The sequence below is a fragment of the Leptosomus discolor genome, chromosome 2 (assembly GCF_034619465.1).
Source record: "Leptosomus discolor isolate bLepDis1 chromosome 2, bLepDis1.hap2, whole genome shotgun sequence".
NCBI classification, from domain to species: Eukaryota; Metazoa; Chordata; class Aves; order Leptosomiformes; family Leptosomidae; genus Leptosomus; species Leptosomus discolor.
In genome coordinates, this window is record NC_141392.1 from 88,539,758 (window position 1) to 88,565,507 (window position 25,750).

General features: G+C 38.6%; 1 protein-coding gene across 2 annotated transcripts in view; it reads left to right on the top strand.

Moving 5' to 3' along the window:
* The window catches only part of CEP162 (centrosomal protein 162), a 47,512-nt gene that overhangs the window by 12,934 nt on the left and 8,828 nt on the right, over nucleotides 1-25,750 (top strand). The window contains exons 4-22 of one of the 2 annotated variants that reach the window (XM_086461398.1): nucleotides 65-251; nucleotides 1,218-1,270; nucleotides 3,950-4,065; nucleotides 5,048-5,078; nucleotides 5,470-5,592; nucleotides 6,290-6,481; nucleotides 6,642-6,723; nucleotides 7,585-7,849; nucleotides 8,143-8,410; nucleotides 10,140-10,282; nucleotides 11,097-11,324; nucleotides 11,991-12,128; nucleotides 13,056-13,168; nucleotides 13,939-14,047; nucleotides 16,944-17,070; nucleotides 17,954-18,117; nucleotides 20,863-20,967; nucleotides 22,061-22,285; nucleotides 24,590-25,260. In XM_086461398.1, coding sequence (XP_086317524.1) covers nucleotides 65-251; nucleotides 1,218-1,270; nucleotides 3,950-4,065; nucleotides 5,048-5,078; nucleotides 5,470-5,592; nucleotides 6,290-6,481; nucleotides 6,642-6,723; nucleotides 7,585-7,849; nucleotides 8,143-8,410; nucleotides 10,140-10,282; nucleotides 11,097-11,324; nucleotides 11,991-12,128; nucleotides 13,056-13,168; nucleotides 13,939-14,047; nucleotides 16,944-17,070; nucleotides 17,954-18,117; nucleotides 20,863-20,967; nucleotides 22,061-22,285; nucleotides 24,590-25,260 — 3,340 coding nt within the window. The remainder of the gene's footprint in view (nucleotides 1-64; nucleotides 252-1,217; nucleotides 1,271-3,949; nucleotides 4,066-5,047; nucleotides 5,079-5,469; nucleotides 5,593-6,289; nucleotides 6,482-6,641; nucleotides 6,724-7,584; nucleotides 7,850-8,142; nucleotides 8,411-10,139; nucleotides 10,283-11,096; nucleotides 11,325-11,990; nucleotides 12,129-13,055; nucleotides 13,169-13,938; nucleotides 14,048-16,943; nucleotides 17,071-17,953; nucleotides 18,118-20,862; nucleotides 20,968-22,060; nucleotides 22,286-24,589; nucleotides 25,261-25,750) is intronic. The other variant, XM_086461399.1, reaches the window with a different exon arrangement.

A 25,750-nucleotide genomic window follows, 5' to 3' on the forward strand; every position in this document is an offset into this window, starting at 1 on the left:
TGTTAGGACTATTCTGTGTGGACATACAGCACAGACTCAGTTTGTTCTTTGTTTTCAAATTTAGATTCAGTTTTAGCTTCTGGGCCTAATCAAAGTATCGTGGGAGTTGGATTGGATACCTTGGAAGAACAAGAAGAAAAAGAGACCTTCTTTGCCAAACTTGAACGAGAAGCTTCCTCTACTGTCGATTATTCCAGATTAAATAAAGAGCTGGATTCCAATGAGTCTGTCATACTAGCACCATTTGTACGGTAATTTAGAGGGAAGAAATGTTGTGGACTGTATTAGTGGGCACATATGACTTGGGTATGGCCGCTGAGATTTTGTGGGACAATATCCTGTATGCTTTCGGTCAGTTTTTTGTTTGTTGTGGTTTGGGCTTTTTTTTTTTTTTTTTTTTTTGAAGACAAGGACAGAAATGAGCTTAATAAATAAAAGAAAGGAGTAAGGCGAGAGCATGACTTGGTGATGAGTGGACATAGCTACACAGTCTTGTGCATAACTCCATGGTAACAAGTCAGTTTAACAGTCTGAACAGCAAGATGTAACTAAATGAAGAGTTAACAACTGATAATAACAAGGAAGTAGATCAAGAAAGATTCTGTGTCCCCTTAGACATGATGTTACAAATGAATCTAAAGGAAAGGCAGAAAATCCTCACACACTAGGGCAGTCCATTTATAATCGATTATGTGAAAATAAGTTCAAACGTGAGAGAAATGGATGAAGGGGCAATTCAGGCTGCTGTTGCTAAAAATGGGGAGTGCAAAGGAAACTTCCAATATGAAAACATTTGGAGAGTCAGAATTCTTGAGGGTTTTAGGTAAGGGCAAAACTTTATAGCGAAAGGGGAAAGAAAGGAGAGATGTTGGGGGTTTTTTTTGTTGCTAATGCAGAATGTTAGAAGGTCAGAATGGGAAGCTAACCTGATGATAAACTTTTCTTCGAGAAGCTAATGTAGATGTTGGAGGGAGTGCAGAAAGGGTGTGATTTTAAGAGTTAGACTGAGAATTTTAACTATGGACAGCTGTAAAAACTTGAGTATTTATTTTAATAATAGCTGACATTTATCTGCCTTTCTTACCTATGATTTGATATAATGGAAACATTCAGGTTTTTAATGTTATTGCTGGTTGTAGGAGTATCAAAGTTTGGAGTTAGGAAAAAAGTATATTTGCTGTCCAAAAAGAAATTAAAATTTTCATTTTGTTTCTCAGAAATGAAAAAACTGAAAAAGTAGAGGAAGAATCTGCACACGAAGAGAAATCTGGTAATATCATCTTTCTAAATCGTTCATTTGAAAATTCTTACCTTTTTTACTCTTTGTTTTGTTTTTTTTTAATTGCTATGTACACTAAGAATTCTGAGAACCTCATTAAACAGAGTAACAGAAATGAAAGCTGTGGATTAGTGCTCCAGTTCAAATGCAAAGTCTTCAGAAAACATTACAGCAGGGTGTCAGAGGATAGTGTAGGATCTTCATGTTTGTAGTGGGATGTAATTTAAAGGTCTGGAAAGAGGAAACTGTACTACAGTCTCGTAGCTTATTCTATATTCTGTGTTGCCTTTGGAGCCAGTCCGACAACTTGACTCTTCTTAGGTTTCAGATTCACAAGATGATTCAGCGTCCTCACTGAACTTCTTTGTTCTGAGTAATATGTAAACCAATTGACTTCTATTCCCATGTCACCCTGACCATTGTGGGTAAAGCTTTTATTTATCTGAAAGCTAATGTAATTTTTGTATTAATGATTTTCATTTTTCTGTAGTTCTTACATCAGCCTTTTAGGCTGCCTTTGCATTATGACTGTGCAGCTGTTACTCAGAGGTTTTAGGGATTTACTTTTGATTTTCTGCTTTTTTTAAAGTGGATTTTTAATCTATTGTGACCTAAAAGACAAACAGAAAAGAAAGTTAAAAAAAACCAAACCCAACTATAAATCAAAAAATGGAGAAAAAATGACACTGATGTTGCAATATGTCTTAATGTTTGAGTTACTCCAATGTCTTAACTGTCATCTGTATTTTTGTACCATCTTTTTATGATTGAGTTTAATCTCTGTAATCTGCAGTATTACTCTACCTGATTTTTTTTTCCCAAATTTCCATGCTACACTCCTTCCATCTTGTTTATTGGTCTTTTACTTGTTGTCTCTCTCTATTTCACTCTTCATTGCTAGCGTATGATAGAGTGTATTCCTGTAATTTAATCAACAGGTTGTATTTTCAAATTTATATATTTAGCTGAACTTTTGAGAGGTCCTGTTGTCAGGCTTGAATTTCCCAGACACAAAGAGGCTGTATTTATAAACCTTAATCACAGGAAATCTTTTCTCCTTGAAAGCTTGATTGCTCTGTACACTGCAACAGATCATGATAGTTGTAGCAGAAATGCTACAACAATTTCATAGCCTTTTCCCTAACAAAATGGTTGAAATTACCTGATTATTATGGTCAGTTTTATGAAATTGACAGTTCTGATTTTTAGGAAAACTGTTTCTGTGGAGCACATGGACTCACGAATCTGTGTGTTGTGCATGATTTGGTTGGTTTAGTCTTTGTCGAACTGCTATTTCATGAAATAGCAAATGAAATAGTGGATAACACATGTGCAGGAATAGTATAAGCACTGTGTGTGTCTTAAGTCAGTATGAGAAAGCTATTTTCAGCTGATCACACTTCTCATGGTCCAAAACCAAAGGGAAAGCTGAAGTAGTGACTTTTCATAGAGTAGTTTTTACACACGAATTAGACTGGTCAGTTGTATTGGTGACAAAAGAGCAAATTATAAACCAGATTATAAATGCTTCTAGATTTAAGCATTACAGATAATGCAGACACTGAAGCGTGTAACCACAGGAGCTGAGTGGAGGAGATGGGGCAACAGGGAATCGGAACTTGCGGAAGGATGTAGGTAACTGAAGGAAGAGCATTTGGTTTGCTTGTAAAATTCATTCTCTAACACACTTGTGCTTTTAAATAATGCTTACTCTTGACAGTGGCTGTTGGGCCACCAAAGCAGGTCAGAGGAAGCAGAATTAGAGTCTGAGCCTAAAAACTGCTGGAGTTGTCAAGGTGGATGACCAGAGTACTTTGGCTGTTGGGGGAGGGAAATTGCATCATTCCACCTCTAAGTGAGAGAAAGTGATTGAATGAAAGGGTTCAATTCAAGTTTGCCTTGAGGAGATAGAGGTAAAGTATATCTGTTCATAAGAAAAACTTCATTTGAATTTAGAGATAATGTGTGACTTTTACTGTAGTTTTAGTACTACACCCAGTCCTGAAACCTTTCTGTTGCCTCTGTGAAAGGAGTAATAGTGGCTGTAGCTGTTCTTAGATGAGAAACTGAGGAAAAGGAAATAGCTTTCTTTTACTGCTTTATCTTCCTTGAATATTCAGAATAATGCTTTATCTTCCTTGTGTTCAGCTCTGGGACCCCCAACATAAGAAGGACATGGACCTGTTAGAGCGAGTCCAGAGGAGGGCCACAAAGATGATCAGGGGCTGGAGCACCTCTCCTGTGAAGACAGGCTGAGAGAGTTGGGGTTGTTCAGCCTGGAGAAGAGAAGGCTCCGGGGAGACCTTATAGCAGCCTTCCAGTACTTAAAGGGCACCTACAGGAAAGGTGGGGAGGGTCTTTTTAGAAAAGCATGTAGTGATAGAATGAGGAGTAATGGCTTTAAACTGAAAGAAGGTAGATTTAGGTGAGATATTGGGAAATTCTTCACTGCAAGGGTGGTGAGACACTAGCACAGGTTGCCCAGAGACTCTGTGGCTGCCCCCTACCTGAAGTGTTCAAGGCCAGGTTGGGTGGGGCTTTGATCAGCCTGGTCTAGTGGAAGGTGTCCCTGCCCATGGCAGGGGGGTTGGAACTAGATGGTCTTTAAGGTCCCTTCCAATCCAAACCATTCTGTGGTTCATTCTAGTTGATGTTTATTTTACTCTTCAGGCAGCTACAGTGAAGATTTTGAAGAAGACACAGATGCTAATCCTGCCTTTAAAACTGAGGGAAGTCAGGTGAATCAGAACATCATGTCAGGAGATGATTTACGTCCTCAAGAACAGGTATAACTTAACAAATGTTTGTATTATTTGCATGAATCATGAAAGCTCTGCAATGTACAACTGTAAATGTAGTAAACCTTTATAGAATGTGTACTGTCTGAAAGAAAAGAATATAGTGGTCCTGGGACTATATTGTTCTATTAAGGGTGTACACTTTCCTGTGATAGATCACCGAAAGGATTAAGTTCTTCACAGGGTTTTCTGCTCGCTTCTCCTTTGAATTAAGTACTGTGGATGAGAGGGCACAAATGAGAGCTCTGGTTGGAGCCTAAGCATCAGAATGGTTAGTGATTAATCTCCCTCTTGAAGCTGTTAACGTGGTGTCTACATCAGCAAGTGACACAGACTGAGGGAAGTAGTTGTGTGCAGAGAAGCAGTTTGGACAGAGGACCCAAAATCTACACTGTATGACCTTTAGGGTTATTACTGTTAAGTAGCTTAGTCAGGTCTTCTGATGTGTGGAGCACATATGGCTGGAGCACATCAGGTGCATTCCTGGAGCACGCGTTCCGATTTTTTTTATTTTTTTTTTTTTTTTTTACAAAAGGAGTCTATAGAGCACCACATATTCATCTATAGTAGATAAATGAGGGGTTTTAATTCTTTTTAAGTAAGTATATTAGTAGTATTTCTAATAAACGTTTGAAAAGAAAAATAGAATGGAAGTGTAATGTAGTTAGTACTACATTATTTATTTATCTCAAGTTACAATATAAGAGAACCAAGAAGGTGCAAAAATATTATTCCATTTATGCATAGTAGCATTTAGTTCCCAGTCACTTGTGAGAGTGTTTATAGAGTACACGATGTTGAGGATCTCAAGAATATGAGAAGTGGATATTCTTGGAGCACAAAGAACTGCTTAGTTCTAAGTTCTAAGAATGGGTCTTAGGTTTTGGACCAACTTTTAAAGTTCATCCAGATTTATTTTTTCCTCTGAAATTCAAAAAGTAACTTTTTTTTTTTTCTTTATTTTTGTTAGGAAGAAGCAAATGCTGGCATGCTGGCTAAAGGTAAAATATAAACTTTGATCAGTAGAATAGTAAATGTAACTTTTTGAAACTTTCTTACCTGATTTTAACTATTTTGATATTTTTCACCTGATTTTATTGTGTTCTACTGAAAGTCTGTTAGACTGAAATGGTTAAAATTAGTCTACATGTTAGCACTTAAGAGTGATCATCGATGTAATTTTTTATTTTACTACATCTAGTCAGTACTCAGATTTTGATGCTTGCGATCAGAGTTAATCAGTTTACCATTAATGGCATTAGAATAATCTATATATCATTTTTTCTATGTTTAGGACACTAAGATAACTTTGGTATACTTCTAATTCCAGTGTAGACAAGAGTATAAATAAGAGAATTGTGTTTTCTTTAACATGTATCTTCTTGGGTTTAGTTGTATTACTTGATTCACAAGATTCAACTACAGAGCTTCAAAAGGCCGTTGCAACATCAGACATAGCTCTAGGTGAACATTATCTGCCTGAAGAAGTCAGTGGAATTGAAATGAATGAAGCAGGTAAGGGTTGCTTTATAAACAAACAAAAAAACCCCCCACGCAACAAAACCCAAACCCCAAAATCTCACTTTAGTAGAATAGGTGGCTCTGATGACTTCATTTGTTCTTAGGCTATCAGTGAACGTGAAGCCCTAGGCTTCTAGTAACAGATCTTGAAAGGAGGAGGAAATATTTCATGCAAAAGTCATTTCTGCTAAGAAGACACCTTTTTACAGTTAATTATTGTAAAGTTGCTTTTGACATTGCAGGTTGATTTTAAATACCACCTCCCTTGGCTATTCATCATAGATAAAATTTATCTTTGACAGCTTTGAACACAATTATAAAATACATTCTCTTCTCAGACTTTGTACAACAGTGTGTGGCACTTATATGCAGAGTATGGCTCTGATGGCACCTGTTAAAATAGTTATATCACATTCGCTGTTTAGTTTTAGTGCTGATAAAGTACTGAGGTGGGAGAAGGGGGGTGGAGAGGCATGCGAACTGTAGATGACTGTTTAAGTATGTACTAGTTAACTTGGCAGCTGTTTATTTTTATAGTAAAAATGGTATTTTATAATCTTTTTTTCATAACTGAAATCACTGTTCTCACCATGTGACAGACCAAGCTAGTAACTGAAACAGAGGCTTCAGTGGGATGTTTTCCAAAACAGAGCATCCTGTGGTGTCTCTTATGAGCCTGCATTTTTCACAGGCACTTCCTATGGACAAACCACCGCTGACATCAAAGCGTTACACCAAGCATACCATCATATTGATCAGTCTTTGGGAGACATTGATGAACAAAAACTGCACAATTCTGCAATGGCAGTCTCAGAATGCTTAGTGCAAGGTGTTTCACAAAATAATGACATCGGTTTAAAAAACATGTCAACTATTGAATCAGGTAAGTACCTCAAAGGAAGGCATGTACTGTACAAGCATGTGAAATTGGAGAAATAGTAATATCTTTCATACTCCATTTATGAAATGGAGTATGAAATTTTTAAATGTTGTCACTTTTACACATATTTTTTCTAGAGTTTTTTTTTTTTTGCATTAATTAGATTTACCTACTGTGGAAGAATTGATGAAACCAATTAAAGAACATTCATGTAATATCAGAAGTTTTGATGTGGAGCCTGAAAGGTATTTATTTCAGAATGCATTTTAAGAATTGTAGTAACTTAACACCATTAACTGTTCATTAAAAACAGCTTACTAAATAACTCATCTGTCTTTGTCCCTATTAAGTACTGAAATTCCATTGTGTCCTGCACTGGTATTACGGCACTTGCAGTGAATTGTAAAATGAGTATACAGGTTTAATTGGTTTAGACAGGGGATTCCCAAAATTTATTTGAATGATAACCAGCAATTTTTGCCAAATTATTTGGAAGTGTTCCTCACTCTCACAGCTACCACAGCTAGGATCTCTGCTTCCCCAGTCTTCTGCACTTTACTCTCCCCCGTACATGGATTACAGTCTGCATCCTATCCTAGCTCTCCAACTTCCATAATCTAAGATCAAATCCTCTTCTTCTTCTTACTCTCGTGATTCTTACTAACCTGTGCGCCATACCTCCTTCTGGTTTGCTCCAACTTCTGTGTCTAGAGCAGAAAGCACAGGTCCTGGAACTCTCAGAAATAGGTTATGCTTAGCAAATGAGTTTTGGGAGCTTATTGCGTAGCTGCACCCAGCGGAAATTACCATTCATTGCTTTATTAGCATTAATTGCATGCTTGCAGGTGTTCATATGGTAGCCAAGTTCCGTACCTGCACAAAAACAGTCACTGCTGGGAAATCGCTCTTGTTACACAGCGTGGGAGTGAATCTCTATGACTAAATCTGCAAGCTTGTTCTTTAAAGAAGCCTAGTGGCTCTTTCAAATTAGAGCAGTCTTTACAGTTGATACCTAAAGGAAAAATGGCCCGCTTTTTCCAGAGTGATAGAAAAGCAATGGGCAAAAGTCGTCTTATTATATATGACTTTATTCCTTTCTGTTGTAGTCCTGTGAAACTGGTAGGCAGCACAGCAAATGACCTCGTCAGCCACTTGTCCTTTAAAGAGCACCAGAATAATATAGTTTGGGAGACAAACTTATTTGAAAAAATTAACAGAGAAGAGAGCATCATTCTGCAGACAGCTGTAAATGATGATAACTTTCAGAGAGTGTCTGAGAGAGAAATTCAGACCAGTGAAGTACAGCCTGATGTACTAAAAGAAGAAATAGTACAAGACTCTCTGCTTTCACAAGACAGCAAAACTAAACAAGTAAGTAGTATCAACCAGATTTTTATTATATGGAGATGCATTTAAAATGTGTATATTTTTAGGCTGCCTGTCATTTGATTATGCTCTGACAAAATATTTGCACTACGTATACTTCTGAAGCAGTAAAATTCTGCAAAATGACATACTGTTCATTTGATTAAAATTAATGCTTCCCGCCACCCCACGTCTTCCAACTGTGTAATTCTGGTAACTGGTTCTATGTTCTTCTAGTAGTGAAAGCCACCTTCAGATAGAACCTAAAACTTGTTTTGAACAAATGTGCTCTATCACAGGCTCTTCGGTCTTGTTCCATGAAGAATGAACGATCAGAGTCAATGTCAACTAAACCAACGTTATACAAGAATATCAGAAGTTCAGCACCTTTACATAAAAAGAAATCTTCATACAGTCCTCAAGGGGTGGTTAGAAGTTCTGGGTATGGGAAACCTACTTCATTCTCAAAGCAGCCCTTTCCAGCTAATGAAAAGAAAGCAGCAAAAGAAACTTTCAAGAAGACCAGTGTGAAAGCCAAAAGTCCTGCAGGTAGAGCAAGATCTAAAGGTAATTCTATTGTAAGAAGTCTGAGTTTTAAGAGCCAGAGAGCTTTGCTGTTCATGCTTCACATTAATTAAATAAAAAAAGAAAATAACATTTCAAAATGTCTTAGAAGAACTCTAAACCCAAACACAATTAAGTATTGATTATTTTTTTTCCTGTGTCAGCATGGAGTTGCTGGAAGAGACTTTTAAATAAAGCTTTGCACTGTAGTCTTGTTTCATTTCCACTTGCGTCTACCACCACTATGTTTGAGACTTACCTATTGTTCACCAGTAGGACCAAAACAATAGAAAAAGATGGTGTTCAAAAATAAGTATCTACAAGTTACATTTTTCATTACACTAAATGCAAAGATTTGCTGACACACTAACTTCTGTGTGTGATGCTGAATTTCTGTTCTCAGCTGGTTTTTATCTTTGCTTTCTTAGTGTACAAAGAAAGCACTAAAAAGAAAGTCCTGTTTCCTGTTCATGTCTCTTGTAACACCAAGGAAAGGAGAATACCCGTGTAGTTCTGTGAAAGCTGAGTTGCAAGTAAAGAACTGAACTTTCTCATTTTTGGGTGAAGTCTGAAGAGTTTCATGAGATAATTCAGCTTAGCATATTTGCAGACAGTGTTTGCTATCCCTGAGGCATGGGAAAATAACTTTACAGGTGCCCAGCTTTTATCACACTTCCAGCATGTAATGCTTTTAAAACCCTGCAAGTAGTGTTGGGAAAAGCAGTTTAGGATTATGTTGTCCATCTTGGGGAGATGCTTAACGGGCAGTTGTCAAACTAAGGGACCTTAGTTCCTCAGTGCATTGCTGTGGCGCACCCTGGAGAAGAGGAAGTGTACAGCCAGGTGGAGGTGATGAAGAGTCCCAAGAAAATGAGGCAACTAGCCTCATTCAAACGTGTTCTTCCCTTTCTAGCTATAACCATTCCCCGTTAACAGTTTCAAGTGACTTCAGCAGTTAATCTCACTGGGATGCATTCTGCAGGGTCCTCTATAGCTAGGAAGAGAATGGCATTGAATCAAATAATCCCCTAATCATCAGTGCTAAGGGAGTACCTTTGTGAGGGCATAGTGTAAGAAATGTAGAAAGTATTAATTTGGAAAGTGATCATTGCCTGTTTGTTTTCAGATATAACATCCCTAAGCAGGAGCTCTGAGATTAAATTGCTATAGGCAGAAATGAAATGCAGTTGTAGTTACAATCTGTATTTCAGAACACTGAGGTGTGAATAGTTCCATGTATGTTAGTTACGCTCTAGGGCAATCTTCCCTGATTTTTAATTTCCAGTCAAGTTGCTATTTGAGGCAACAAATAGATGATGCATTTCTTTGTATGCTGTCTGCACCTCAAAGTCCGTTTGGAAAATTGCTGTATCTTATCTTCACTGTAGCTTGAAATAGGTTGTACTTCTGTATACTTCGATAACTGCCTGCTTCCTGAGCAGAGAACTGAGGTTAACCTTGTTTCATGAAGGACTTACTATCCACCTACTTGTTTCAGTTGTTCCCTTGGGTTTTGCTTTATCTTGTCATCAGTTCCTTACTTAAAAAAAAAAAAGGACCATGTTTCCCATAATGTCTCATTGCTCTCAAATTTCTATAGTTAATTCAAAGTTCAGGTGGTAGAATACTTAATTTATATGCCCAAGTGGTGGATCACGTGAATAGAGTTTTCTGAAATGACATAAAATTCTGAATTTAATTTTATTCTATTTTACTTTCCGCCTAGATGAAGAAGCCTTATTTGCTACTAGGATAATAAGATCGGCAACAAATGAACCAGCTTCAAAGGGAGATGTTAATAGAGTTATGTCTGGCCAATCAGTTGTTAATAATCTTGGACACCAGGCTGTGGATTATTGCCAGCAATATCAGCATGTAAGTAATAATGAGTTGATGCTCCTAGTTATAGCATAGTTACACAACTTGGTTTGCAAGCCTGTTTTGTAAAGACTTCTAATAGTTATCACAAGTTGAGCAAATGCTGAAATATTGAATAAAGACATCCCTTTAGTCAAATACCTTTTTTTTGTTTTAAAATATGCAAGTATAATTGTAGGACTTTTAGGTGTCTTGGATAATTCCATTACTTGGGTGGTTCTATATGCTTAATGATTGAATGCTTATTAATTTCTAAAAATTATCATTTTATGGTAGAAAAGGGGAAAATCTTAAATAAAACTTCTATGTAAAAGTATTCTGTTATGAATGTTAAATAGTACTCCTGTATGGAGGTTTTCTTCTATTTGCATTGCATTGAATATTTAATAATATCTTCTGACTTCTCCAAGATGATTGAATTTGCAGTAACATGATGGATTTTCCTTCTTCCTTCTAAGCTGTATCAAAAAATTATTCATTGAATACTTAAATCATTACTACTTTTTGAAAAGTAAGATGCATAATAGAATAATTCTGGTAGCCTTGTAGTGGCTCTCATGAGAGGTGTTTGTTTCTTGTTGGTTTCTTTTGGCTTGTTTTCCTCATACATATTTCAGAAATGAGAAAGTAGTTCATTAAAGTGAATGCAAGAGGTTTTGCTGTTAGAATGTTGGTTTGTTTGTTGTTTTTTTTTTTCAAGTGTCTTGTGTGGTTGCTGAGAGCCAGACAAGCCAGTTAAATAGAATGGATAACTCTTTTTGGTAAACAGTCAGCTCAGTATAATGTTTCCCTGAATTTTTCTCTTCACTAGGATTTATCATTTTCTCCTATCAAAAGTTGTGATAGAGAATTATATTTGCTAAAACGAGTTCAAGTTGCAGAGGAGGACCTGAAAGCAGCTCGTGATTTGATTCAACAGCTAACGAGCACTGTTTCACAAAAAGAGAAAGAAATAGAGACAAAGATAGTAGAGTTGAAAACACAGCATGAAAAAGAGCTTTCTCGGTTGGGTCAGGAAAACTATGTTCTTCAGAGTAAGGTACTTCATTATCTTGTGTCCCATTACTATAGAACAAGAGAAACATTGCTTCTGAAAATTAATGTTATTTTACATGAATTGCTAATGAGCAGAAAATCCAAATTTGCACACACTCTGCTAGTTTGTAAATGCATACCTGCTATTAACATTTCTTGCTCGTAAGACGTGATTTTTATTTTTTTTTTCTACAGAGTTAAACTATATTATCCCAAGTGAGAGTTCTGCAGCAGGTGTTTTGCAAATATTTAACTAACTCTTATAAAAAAAATGACTAAGACATTAACAGACACCACTTGTTGTAGATAAGTACTATATGTTGAGATAAGTACTCTATGTTGAGATATTGTTATTTTTTTGGATGCATTTTTCAATGCTGTGTTTTGTCGATATGGCATATTCCCAGGGTTACTCCACTATTGCTTCCTGTCTAGATACATAAGAAAAGAAGAGGAAGGGTAAAATCTGTTAACTTCTCCCAAACTTTATATACTCTGTTTCTGTTTTGTAATGCTTCTCTAAAACGCCAATAATATTTGCTCACTGGTCTCCTTTCATATCTTAATGAAAAGATTGACCTATTTATATTATAAAAGGGTAGTCTTGTAGAGAATTCCATATTGCTAACAAAACTTTATTATTAATTACATGTCTTTTTCTTTCTGAAAGTTAAGAAGTATGGAAGAGCTGACTCAAGAAAAAAGGTGGACCCATCATACAGGAACAAATCCTGTCAGTGAAGAAAAACTGGCAAAAATACAAAAAGAAATTGGAGATCAGGAGGTCATTATTCAAGGTTATCAACAGGTATACCACACAGAGTATTGAGCTGTGTTCTAACCAGTTTCAGAAACAAAATAGTTTAATGGTTAGTACTTTTCTGTTGAAAACAGTTATCTTGCTATCTAAAAAGCAGATGAAATTTAGGTGTGAAGAACAAACCTATTGTACATTTTAAAAGTATTTCACGCATGTTTAGTTTGGGCTAAGTTTCTTCACGAGTCCATGTGGCTGTTCTAAGTTGTAAAAATATGTTGACTTGTCAGTTGAGAATGGCAAAAATACTTTATACCCAATAAGGAACCACTAACTTCTTGCCCCAAATGTAGTACAAACCAAGTACTTCTAATAATTTTTACAGTATTAGAAATCTAGAGGTTTTTGGTTTTAAGATGTTTTTCCACAGGATTTGAGCAGCTGAGCAGGGAACCTTATAGTGTGCCTGACTTTTTTTTAAGTCAAGTGTAGAAATACGTAACGCAAGCTTAATAATCCTTTTGAATACTTGAGCTGTTAAAATCAAATAGGTTAGTTTAACAGGCTTCCAGCTGGTGCTCAGCAGCATTTCTTGGTATAGGCAGAATGCCTTGCCAGTTTGGCTCTGAGCATCCCAAACTGGTGACGGATTGTGTCCACAGGATTGGAGCACGGGCAGGCTGAGCTCTGAGCTATCAGCAGCCATCCATGTATGTATATTTAGAATGTAGTTGGGCAAGATTCGCAGAGGACCTGGCCTAGGTTCTCCAGAGTGAGCAGACACTTGGACAAGATTGTAGAGGTCACTGTATACTACTTGAGCATAAAGATAATGAAAGTAGATACCCATTTTAGAAACTTAGTAATACAATATTTAGTGTTTCAGTAGGCAAACTATTCAAGTCATAGACAATTGCTTTTGAACTGGATAAAACAGTAATTTATGAATATTGTTTAACTTTGTCTGTCTCATCTTAGGAAAATGAGAGGTTATACAAACAAGTGAAAGAGCTACAGATCCAAAACAAAAAAAATGTGGAACAAATGTTTAAGGAGAATCAGTGTTTAATGTCTGAATTAATAGGTGTAAGGTAGGCTTATTTAAACACCCAACCTAAAATCTCTGGAATTTTCAGCTGTGTGTATTATTTTTATTTATGAAGAATCACTGTGGAGTCTCAGATGCATGTTTTCCAGTGTTTCTTGGGTTTGTGGTTTGTTTTTTCTTTTGAGAATGGATTTATGTTGATCATGGGCACTTAATTCTTGGTCGTGTTGCTGATCTTGCAGACCTGTGGGAAGACTAGTGTCTTCCATTTGGGGACTATTTCAGTGTTAAAATTCAAATCTTTTTATTCATATCAGAGTGCAATATATATGCTACACTTGTTCTGGTATTATGGCTTTGCTCATGTGTCAAAATGTTTTGATATTGCTGTAAGATACACAGTAGATCAGGCGCCACAAGAGATCCTGGTAGTGGAGGAACCATTAGATTCATTGCACTGTAGGTCCTATAAGATTTGCCTCCTATGCTAGCAACGAGGGGAAAACCTAGCAATTGTGTGTACTCCTAATTTACAAATCTTTGCCATAGATGAGTTCCACTGAGGCAGAGTAGGTTTGTTTCCCTCCCTCGTGTAGTCCCAACAAACAGGTTTCTGCAAGATGAGTAGATTTCACCTTACAGGTTGAACATTTTGGTATAAAGAAGTACTGCATAGTTGCTTCTTTCTTTGTTTTAACCCTGCACAGATTGACTTTGTAGTGCCATTGTAGGGGGTGTTTGGTTTTTTTAGGATGCCACTGTTAATACGCCAAGTCACTGCATTGCATAAATGTTTTTGCTGTTACTGTTTAGAGAAAAGATGGAGAAGGCTAACAATATCCAGTCACGGATCATGCAGGATTCTGAATCAGCCAGAAATCAGACTTTCACAGAATTGATTTCAGAGCTTCGCGCAGCACAGGTAGGTGTATGCCAAGCCTGCTTTTCATGTGTTCTTACAAAAAATGCATAATCATCCATATTGTAGACTAATAATGTAAATGAAGAAAGTATCATAGAATGCCAGGTTGGAAGGGACCTCAAGGATCATCTAGTCCAACCTTTCAAGGTAAAAATATGGTTTAAGTGATATGGCCCAGCACCCTGTCAAGCTGAGTCTTAAAACTGTCCAGTGTAGGGGAATCCATGACTTCCCTTGGGAGATTATTGCAATGTCCAATTGTCCTCATGGTGAAAAAGTTTCTTCTGGAGTCCAGTCAGAATCTCCCCAGGAGTGACTTGTATCCATTACCCCTTGTCTTTCCATGTGACTCCTCATAAGAAGGGAGTCTCCATCTTCTTGGTGGCCACCCTTTATGTACTGGTACATGGTAACAGGGTCTCCCCTAAGCCTTCTGGTCTCAAGTCTGAACAAACCCAGTTTTCTCAGCCTTTCTTCATATGGTAGGTCTTCCAGTCCTCTGATCATCTTCGTGGCCATTCTATGGACCCTTTCCAGCTCGTCCACATCTTTTTTGTGTAGCGGGGACCAAAACTGAGCGCAGTACTCAAGGTGTGGTCTGACTAGCACTGAGTAGAGTGGGACAATGACTTCTTTATCTCTGCTGGTGATGTCCTTGTTAATGCAACCCAGCATCCTGTTGGCTTCCTTTGCTGCTGCGGCACACTGTTCACTCATGCTGAGCTTGTCGTCCACCAAGACCCCCAGGTCTCTTTCCACAAGGCTGCTCTCCAAGTGGTTCCCAGTCTGAGCTGCATTCCTGGGTTGTGTATTCCCAGGTGCAAGACCTTACACTTGTCCTCGTTGAACTTCATAAGGTTCCTGCTAGGCCACTCCTCCAGCCTGTCCAGGTCTTCCTGGAGGGTGGCTCTCCTTTCTGGAGTATCAACTACCCCACTCATTTTGCTGTCATCTGCAAACTTCATCAGGGTGCAAGAGCAACATCCAAATCACTTACGAAGATATTAAACATCACTGGGCCCAATACTGATACCTGGGGGGCCCCACTTGTGACTGGTTGTGGGTTTGAGAATGAACTATTTACTACGTACCCTCTGGGTACGGCCTGTCAGCCAGTTCCCCATCCACTGCACCGACCACTTGTCTAGGTCGTAACGTGTCAGTTTTTCAAGGAGGAGGCAGCGGGGGACCGTGTCAAAAGCCTTGGAGAAGTCCAGGTAGACAATGTCCAGCACTCGGCCCTGCATCAGCCAAGTGGGTTACTTTATCATAGAAAGTGTTCGGGTTTGTTAAGCACGATTTGCCCTTGGTGAATCAGTGTTGGCTTTTCCAAAACACATGCTTCAGTTTACTTGTAGTAGTGGAGCATGCTATTATTTGCCACACTTGTGTATCACAAATATCTCAGATGAACACCCAGAAGAAGTCCTGTAAGACACAGATTCATTGAAAGAAGTGCAGTGTTGCCATGTTTACTGGTAGTTCTGAAATATCTTATGAGAACTTGCAGAAAGTAGTGATACCTCTATAGCTTTCCCGCATAAGACAAATCCAGAAGAGTGTCTATCCCTGCTCTGTACCAAGTAAGTTCTAGAGAACATCAGAGTGAAAAGAATCGTTTGTTATTCACTCATGTAACTTTTTTTGGTAGTCCTACAGATGCTTGTGGTTTGAGGGAAGATGTTTAGTAAGCTTCATGTTTAAAAATAAAGGTTTTCAGGAACTTCTGTTGTTCTGTTTACTGCAAGTGGGGACTGTTGTGGTACATACTTCCTGTGATAGTTAGACCAGAAATTAAAAGCTGCTTTGGTGTGTCCCCCTCTTTTTTTTAATTACCACTCTGCCCACCCCACCCCCGAAAAAAAAAAAAAGAAAACCAGACAGACAAACAAACAAACAAACAAAAAAATCAAAAACCAACCATCCAAACACCCTGGTTAGTTGATAAGAGGTTCTGAATCTAGTGAGCTTCAGGACTAGCAGAGGCATTCCTGGTCTGACAGAGCTGACTCTGAGCTCTTAAGGCTCCGGGGGCTCACCTAGTTTCAACCTCATAGGTGCTGCTGCTATGTATCGCTGTCCTTAGGTCCATCCTTTCATGAGCCTGAACACAAGATCCAAAGATGGAGAGACACACAGAGACAACACTAAAATGGTCAGGCACACAGATAACACAGAGAGCAGTGCCTTCGCTCACACCACAGAAATCCAAAGACTACTCTTTGAAACACAGGGAGCGCGTATGGACTGATCCTGTTCAGCAGATCAGCATAGGAGTTCGCTAGCAGTAACAAATACATGCACGTGCTGGCCATTGCTGGCCTTAGACACTTGGTCTATTTGCTGCCTGGCCCCAAAATCTCAGCCCCCACAGTTGCTGCTCCCTGTACCTATGGATCCCTAGGACCAAAGGCCTCCGTCACCAGAGACTGGCACTGAGACCTTTCGTCCTGTTTTAGTCTTGAAGTTTGCTAGTGATGACACGTAAACAAACAGAACAGAGAATGCATGCAGAAAATGGTGAGAAATAGAATGTAATAAGATGAACTGCTGGAAAATATATGTGTCCATTTAAGCTACAGTCTTAAGTCTCAGAAATAAGTACAGCCATTTTCTTTACTGACTCTCTCAAAAGGTAGATGTTTTCTACTTCTAAGACAATTATGTAAGACATAATTTTTTTTGTTAATAATTTTTAAATGTTTAGCTTATGTTTTCCCATGCTCTGCTATAGCAAGGCGTGAGAATAATACCAAAGCTAGAAAACCTCATTGCTGCTGTGGTCTGACACAACTGTTGTAATTTGATCATTTTATGGTGAAAAAGCATGTTCAGGTTTTTTGTATGACAATGTATGTTTAGTTTTTCTTGTCTTACTGTTTTCTCTGAAACTCAGAAGGAAGAAAGTAAATTACAAGAAGAGATAAGACGTCTCAAACAAGATAAGCAAGCTCTTGAGGTAGACTTGGGACAAGCAAAGAAAGAGAGAGATTTAGCAAAAGTCCAGATTGCATCCACATCAGGTAAAGCACCTTCATTTTGTTGAATAATTTTGCCTACTGTGTTTCACTAAATAAATATGTAACTAAAACTTATTAAAATATTACTTAATCAAATGCATCTAGATCGTTTCCAAATATTGTCTGAACTTCTAATGAAAACATATAGTGAAGGACATGCTGCAGAACCTTTGGCATTCTATTAGAAAGCCTTTTCTTGTATCCAGACAAGCTCTTTGTTGTTGCCTATTAAGTTTGATTTCTTGCCCATCTCCCGCTGAGCACGGAAAACAGATGATTCCATTTATGTGACAACTCCTTTCGTAAGAAAAGATGTACTATGTTGCATCTTAGTATCCTATTTAGATCTTGCCCATTTTTTTACCTATAACTTTTGCCTTGTGACTTTTTTTCAACTTTCTTATTAGAACTCAGTCAGTTTGACTTTAGCTTTCTTAACGAGAGGGGGTCAGAAATTAGACTCTTTCACCTCCAGTATTTGGCATCACAAGTACTAAGAGCCGTAGTATTTGCCTCCATATCTCTTCTCAAAATGCTTGATCCCTAAATGGGAGGAGTATGGTCAATACATCTCTAAGCATATATTCTATATTGTCATCCATGTTGTTACTGAAAATTTATTGGAACGTGATCAAGACTAGATCCCCCTGGGATTCTGTTTTAAATACCTTTCATGGTAAACTGTTAACCATTGAGTGCTTATATATATGAAAGAAAAAAGTTTAGGTTGCACCTAAAATCTTCATTAGGGTCTAGTTTTAAAACTTAACTGCAGTAACGGGATTAGTAAATGTATAAAATGTGCTGAGAAGGATAGTGTTGAATAATTACTTCTTCAATATGTAATTGCAAATAAAACAATACTAAGGACATTTTATTCTTGTAGGTGAGAAGTCTTATGAATTTAAAGTTATGGAAGAATCATACAAACAGGAGATCACTCATTTAAAAAGAAGACTTCAGTGGTATGCAGAAAATCAAGATCTTCTGGATAAAGATGCAGCCCGTCTTAAAGGTGCAAGAGAAGAAATTGAGAAACTGAAACTAGAGGTGATAATACCTAGCTTTATCTAAGAAGTTGAACTGTTAAATTATTTCTTCTAGTGATGAGTATAATGTAATTCTGTCTGTAATCCCTTTTTTTTCTCTGCAAGAAAAACCATGTAAACTCTTTATAAGCTTTAAATCAAATGTGGAGTCTTTACATACAAAATAGATATTACTGTATATGCAGTGAGAATTGCCAGTGCATAAAGCTTAAAACCTGAGTTTGCTGGTGTTGGACACCTTGATGATGCTTCTGGAAACAAAAGTAGTGTGTTTCCTTAAAACTTGCAAATTTCTTGGCTAAGGAAAGGAAGTACGTTGTTACATTAACAACTTGGAACAGCCCTCTTGTCATTCTCTTTTCCTCCTTTTTACTCCATTCAGCATATGGAACGGTTATTTTTTTTCTTAAGTTCCGCTTCTGAATACTTTTTTTTTTTTCCTTAGAAAAATCCTCTGGTTGCCTTAGTAGGGAGAAAGAAGCCAAAACACTCAAAATATAAAGGAAGCAAAACTAATACATGAATCTTGAATTGTTCTGAGATTTGCATTGCCTGCTGGTCAGTAGATTTGACTTAAGATTTATAGAAATAAAGAGTTTTACCAGTGATAAATGATCTTGGAATTGGAGGTGCCTCTGAAGGAGCAGCCAGGGAAGGAGATCCCTTAAACACCACCATATCAAACTTTGGTTAACGTATTATTGCTTTGAAAGACAGTATTTTTATTTGCGTTTTCTCCAGGATGGGCTGGTGTTTAAAAACAGTGGAGAGCTTTGACTCCAGAAACAATCAAATTAGTCAAAACTATGCTGGCCTAAAAGCTATGCTAACATTGCCAATGTGAGAGAGAAGTCAAGATAGGAATAATTCCAACTGTACAAGGTGTAATATCCCTGTACAGTGATCGTAGTGGCTGATAAAGGTAGGAAATTCAATTTGAGATTAAAGCTTTGAGTCTTCATGGCCAGACTTTATGGGAGCGCAGGAGCATTAGCTATCCAGTTTCTTCCCCTGATCCTGGGAATCAGCATTTACTTAGGCACAACATAACATTGCTTTTTGGCTGTTTCTGTACCATCACAGAGCATAGCTTTGCAAATCACAAACTATTTCCTTAACTCGCCCTGATTTCATGTAATGTACTGTAGTACTTTATGTTACAGCTTATTAACCAAGCCTGCATAGGGAATTATGGTAGAAGCGGATTTACTGATCTGAAGACAAGAACTTCTCAGAGTTGAGGTTCTCTTCTAGATTTCTGTAGCTAGTTTCAGCTCCTTTTGATCTTAAATGGCTTGAAGCTGTAACTTTGGTTTTAAGAACCTGAAGAATGAGTTCATCTTTCATCTTGAGGGTGCTCATATGGCATGTGCAGGTCAACCAGCGACTCAGGCCCAGCCAGCCTGGGTTCTTGAAGGGCAGGTCCTGCTTAACTAACCTGATCTTCTTCTATGACAAGGTGACCCACCTAGTCAATGAGGGGAAGGCTGTAGATGTCATTTACCTGGACTTTAGTAAAGCCTTTGACACCGTCTCCCACAACATTCTCCTAAGGAGCTGGTGGCTTATGGACTAGACAGCTGTACACTAAGCTGGGTTAAAAACTGGCTGAACAGCTGAGCACAGAGAGTGGTGGTGAATGGAGCGCAATCCAGCTGGCGGCCAGTCACAAGCACTGTCCCCCAGGGCTCAGTGTTGGGACAGGTCTTGTTTAACATCTTTATCAATGATCTGGATGAGGGGATCAAGTGCTCCCTCAGTAAGTTTGCAGATGACACTAAATTGGGTGGGAGTGTTGATCTGCTCGAGGGTAGGAAGGCTCTGCAGAGGGATCTGGACAGGCTGGATTGATGGGCTGAGGCCAATTGTATGAGGTTCAACAAGGCCAAGTGCTGGGTCCTGCACTTGGGTCACAACAACCCCATGCAGCGCTACAGGCTTGGGGAGGAGTGGCTGGAGAGCTGCCTGGCAGAAAAGGACCTGGGGGTGCTGGTCGACAGCCGGCTGAACATGAGCCAGCAGTGTGCCCAGGTGGCCAAGAAGGCCAACAGCATCCTGGCCTGTATCAGAAATAGTGTTGCCAGCAGGAGCAGGGAGGGGATCGTGCCCCTGTACTCGGCACTGGTGAGGCTGCGTCTTGAATACCGTGTGCAGTTTTGGGGCAATGAAAGTCAATGAAGCTGGTGAAGGGCCTGGAGAACAGGTCTTATGAGGAGCTGCTAGGGGAACTGGGGTTGTTTAGTCTGGAGAAGAGGAGGCTGAGGGGAGACCTTACCGCTCTCTACAACTACCTGAGAGGAGGTTGTATTGAGGTGGGGGTCAGTCTCTTCTGCCAAGTAACGAGCGATAGGACAAGAGGTAATGGCCTCAAGTTGCATCAGGGGAGGTTTAGATTGGATGTTAGGAAGAATTTCTCTACTGAAAGAGTAGTCAAACATTGGACCAGGCTGCCCAGGGAAGTGGTGGAGTCACCATCCCTGGAGATGTTCAAAAAACATGTTGATGTAGCACTTCGGGACATGGTTTAGTGGGCATGGTGGTGTTGGGTTGATGGTTGGACTTGATGATCTTAGATGTTTATTCCCACCTAATGATTCTATGATTAATACAGAAATCACTGTTACCAGTTCTTAAGTTGCAGACTGCTTCCATTATATTGTGTGCGTTTGAAATGCTTACTTTTGTACTACAGGACAGTAATGTCTCCGAATATGTATTTCAGTTTATTTTCTCATAAATTGGATAGGTTGAGAAGCTCAGAGCTGAAGCTGGAGATCAGTCTGCGCAACAGAAGAAACGTTTGCGAGACAGAGCAGCAGATGCTAAAAGAATTCAGGATCTTGAGCGACAAGTAATGCAGTAATAGAACTGTGTTTCATTTAACCTTTATTTCAGATAAGGTCTCTTCCACTTACCAGCCCTTTCATAAGGTTAAAGCAGTGAACGAAGCCCTGTGACAAAGTAACTTGTGCTATGGAACACTCAACACAAAAAGCTGCAATTATTTACTTACACAGGGCTCTTCTGCTACTATGTTCTAATAAGCTATTTACTGATATCCTTTAAAAATCCTTTAACCTTGAAATACTGTTCAGAGCTTCTTGGAAAGGAGCAAGAAGGCAAAAGCACACACAAGCTTCCTCTTTATCTTATGAGACTCCTTTTGTCTATGTTCAGTAACCCCTTAACATTTTGATCAATTTCAACCAAGTTGATTTAAAAGTAGGGGTTCAAATTTTATGAGATTCCTACAAGATTAATGAAAACTGGGGGAGTAGAGACCTTAAATCCATGTTTCTACTGAGGAAAAGCTGGGTGGAAGTGGGCCTTTCTGAATTTTACAAGGTGGCAGGTGCATATGTTAGAGATGTGGGACAAATGGGAAAGAGCTTCCACAGTATTCTAATGTGAAGAATATCTTATCCAGAAATAAAGAGGGGCTTGTTATTAGTATTGCATGGAAGGTGTTAGTTTTATTTTATTGCAGACTCCAAAATAAATGGCATATAATCTGTTACTGGGAGAATAATTTCAATACTGTTATGAAATATCTCTAACAGTTGAAAAAGTACAATGTGAGTGACAGTTGAAAATGTACAATGTGAGTTTAAGTACAGGGAAAAAAACAGATACTTTAACAGCATTAAGAGCCATATACAACTTAAGTGCTCAGAAAGTAAATAAAGTCCCTTTGACATAAGACAATCTGAAGACCAGAGCAGTATTTTGTTTAAGATGATGTACAAGTCAATCAGTAAGAGATGATGAGTCTTGCTCTTTTGTAAACAATAACACAAATGTAAACAATGTAAAAAATTCTCAATATATGCATCTTTAGTTTTCATTCTCCACTCGGCTTAAGTAGGTGACATTGTCACGTTTCCGTTTACTTTTCATCAGAACTTTATTGGTTTTGACTTCTGACTCAATTTTCTTTTTGATAGATCAGAGAAATGGAAGGAATTCTAAAAAGAAGGTATCCAAATTCTTTGCCTGCTTTGATTTATGCTGCTGCTGCTGCTGAGAAAACTAATGATCTTTCAGCCAAAACAAACACAGTTGATTTTTTGGAGAGAAGAATAAAAAAGTTAGAAACGGAACTTGAAGGTAAAGATGATGAAGCAAAAAGAAGTCTCCGTGCCATGGAACAACAATTTCAAAAAATAAAGGTAAAAGTTGGAGGCTTGTCAAGTAGTCTACTGTGCAAGTAATAGTCACAAGGTTATTGGGGTCTAATGCAGAGTAGTGTTGAAAACTGAAGACAAAGAACACGTTCAAGGGAAAAAATATTCAAAGAATTTGTAACCAGCATTTCAATAGCTTCAGCACCTAAGATAAACAAAGCATTGAAATTGTTAGAGTAGTATTGAAACAGAGGACAAGTTCTTGAGGCATAATAATTTAATTCTTACAATTAGATATGTGAATTTCATCGTATGGGTCAGAGTAGCTGCTTACCTAATTCCTTGCTGTACCAAAGGCTGTGGTTTCAATGGGCTGCTGACTGAGCATTTCTGCAGCAAATATTTGGAGACACTAAACATTCTGTCTGAAAATTACATGATAATGAGTCTTAAGACTTGTGTTAGGAAGCATGAAAGTCTGGCATTTTACTTCAAGGAAAAGGTGAACTGTAGAGGCGCTTAGTGAGCAGGAAGGCAAAGCGTTGGTCAGTTGTTACTCCATTTCTCCGTGTGAATAACTCATGCTTTCCTCAGAGGCTATCCAAGCTATTAAGGAGGGTTAGGTTTTCCTAGGCTCATTTTCAGGAAGAAAGATTCTTTGTCTCTCTGAAATCATACTTCTATATTCATACTTATAAATCAATAAAAATAAAAATCTGTCCTGTTAAAATCTGAGATATTTTTTTAAAATGTGAAGTACAATTCTGAGGCATGTGACAGTAGTGTTTGCAAACTGACACACGGCAAATACATGATGACAGATTTTTAAAGAATGAAAGACTTATTGCTATGTTAAAATAAGATGTTACTTTCCCGGTCCGAGTTGATAAGGTCTGAAGAGAACTCAGTTATATAACAATGAAATAGTTTGGACTTCTCTAAGGCCTTTGACACGGTCCCCCACAACGTCCTTCTCTCTAAATTGGAGAGGGGTGGATTTGATGGGTGGGCTGTTTGGTGCATAAGGAGTTGGTTGAATGGTTGCATCCAGATGGTAGTGGTCAATGGCTCGATGTCCAGATGGAGATTGGTAACAAGTGGCATCCCTCAGGTGTCCGTACTAGGACCAGTGCTGTTTAATATCTTCATCAATCACATAGACAGTGGGATCGAGTGCACCCTCAGCAAGTTTGCAGACAACACCAAGCTGAGTGGTGCGGTCAACATGCCCAAGGGATGGGATGGCATCCAGAGGGACCTGGACAAGCTTGAGAAGTGGGCTTGTGTGAACCTTATGAGGTTCAACAAGGCCAAGTGCAAGGTCCTGCACCTGAGTTGGGACAATACCTGATATCAATACAGGCTGAGGGATGAAGGGATTGAGAGCAGCCCTGCTGAGAAGGACTTGGGGGTGCTGGGGGATGAAAAGCTGAACATGAGCCAGCCAGATGCACTTACAGCCTAGAAGACCAACTGTATCCTGGGCTGCATCAAAAGAAGTGTGGCCAGAAGGTCGAGGGAGGTGATTCTGCCCCTTCTACTCCACTCTGGTGAGACCCCACCTAGTGTTGTGTCCAGCTTTGGAGTCTTGTTGGAGCAGGTACAGAGGTAGGCCACAAAAATTATCAGAGAGATGGAGCACTTCCCCTGTGAGGACAGACTGAGAGAGTTGGGATTGTTCAGCCTGGAGTAGAGAAGGCTCTGGGGAGACCTTATAGCGGCCTTCCAGTGCTTAAAGGGGGCCTACAGGAAAGCTGGGGGCAAAGTTTTTGGCAGGGCCTATTGCGATAGGACAAGGAGTCATGGTTTTAAACTAAAAGAAGGTAGATTTAGAGTAAATATAAGGAAGAAATTTTTTACAATAAGGGTGGTGAAACCCTGGCACAGGCTGCCCAGAGAGGTGGTAGAAGCCCCATCCCAGGGAACATTCAAGGTCAGGTTGGACGGGGCTCTGAGTAACCTGATCCAGCTGAAGATGTCCCTGCTCACTGCAGGGGGGGTTGGACTAGATGGTCTTTGAAGGTCCCTTCCAACCCAAACTACTCTATGATTCTATGAACTTAACTTTCTTTTGCATAGTTACTGCATTCATTGTGAGTAGAGGATTACTTTGTAGTAAATGTTTTGAGTAATTCCGTTTTACAGAAGAGTTACATTTGATTCACATAATTTTTTCGCTCACTCTTTTCTAAACTGAGTAGTGTTGTTAGTAATACTGATGTGTACCTTGTCTTGTGAAATCTTGCTTCAGATGAGCAGTAACTTTAAAGAATAATAGGAAGAGCTAATTATAAAAGTATACTTGAGGAAACTGATTTTTCTTCCCCTCCTCCCACTCCTCTCCCTTAGATACAGTATGAGCAAAGACTTGTAGAGCTTGAGCAACTACTCGCCTACAAATTTGTGAGTGAATCATCAAAACTGAATGGTGATAAAGCCAGTTCTACAGAACTTGAACAGGAGCTTCAAAATCTAAAGAAGACCCATCAGATCACTGTTAAAAACCTCCAGACACAAATTGAAAACCTTAAAAGTCAAAATTCCCAATTAAAACTCAGAAGTAAAAAGGATAATAAAGACTTAGAGTCCACAGACGCTCAAATGAAACTAGGTAACACAAAGGACAGACTGTTAAAACTAAATGAAGAACTGGTCACCAAAAACAGAGAAATACAAGACCTTACAAAAACTGTAGAGAAACTTCAAAAAGAAAGGATGGTGATGTTGTCTGATAATAATTTGAGAAATAAAATGGATAATAAAGAAAACTCTACAGAGGTCCTGAAAAAGAATACCTCAGCAACAGATAAAAGGAATTCCAGCAACAGTGAACCCTTTCTAAGCATTTTCAACAATGACAAAATATACCAACCTCATACCTTTTCTGATTGTAATCTCTCGGAAGTTCTGCAAGAAAATGCACAGCTGAAAGAGGAGCTAGAAAGATTGTCTCTAGAAATGAACCAGCAGAGGGTGAAGTCTCAAGCAACGCTGGCTTATTCTGAAAATAACATACGAAGGTAAATGCTCAACATGTTCCTTTAAAAACCTTCTTAAAGTGTTGGCTGATACAGGATTGAAGTGACACATTAACATCAGCCGTGTGTGAAGCTGGCTTATACTTCGCCAGTGTTCTCTGTAAATTTAATTTTTACTGGTTTTGGAGGGTTTTGGGTTTTGGTTGTTTTTTTTTTTTTTTAGAGCAGTGCACTGTCAATTCTTTCTACAGGCAAACCTATATTAATCCTTCTTATTAATACTACTGTTCATCATGGTCTTGAGTAAAAAGATCTCAGTGTAAATTGTTGCATCTCAGATGCTTTGTATTTGTGTTGTATGGCATTAATATTTGGTACGTATACTTCCCTTCAAACTGGGGTATGCTTTCGGTGGGATTTACTTATCCAACTGTAGAAACTTTACACTTCACCTAGTTTCCCTTGGATCCCTTCATAGTCAAAGAAGGAAATTTCATAGAGGAAATTGGCATATTTTGCTTGCAACACATTG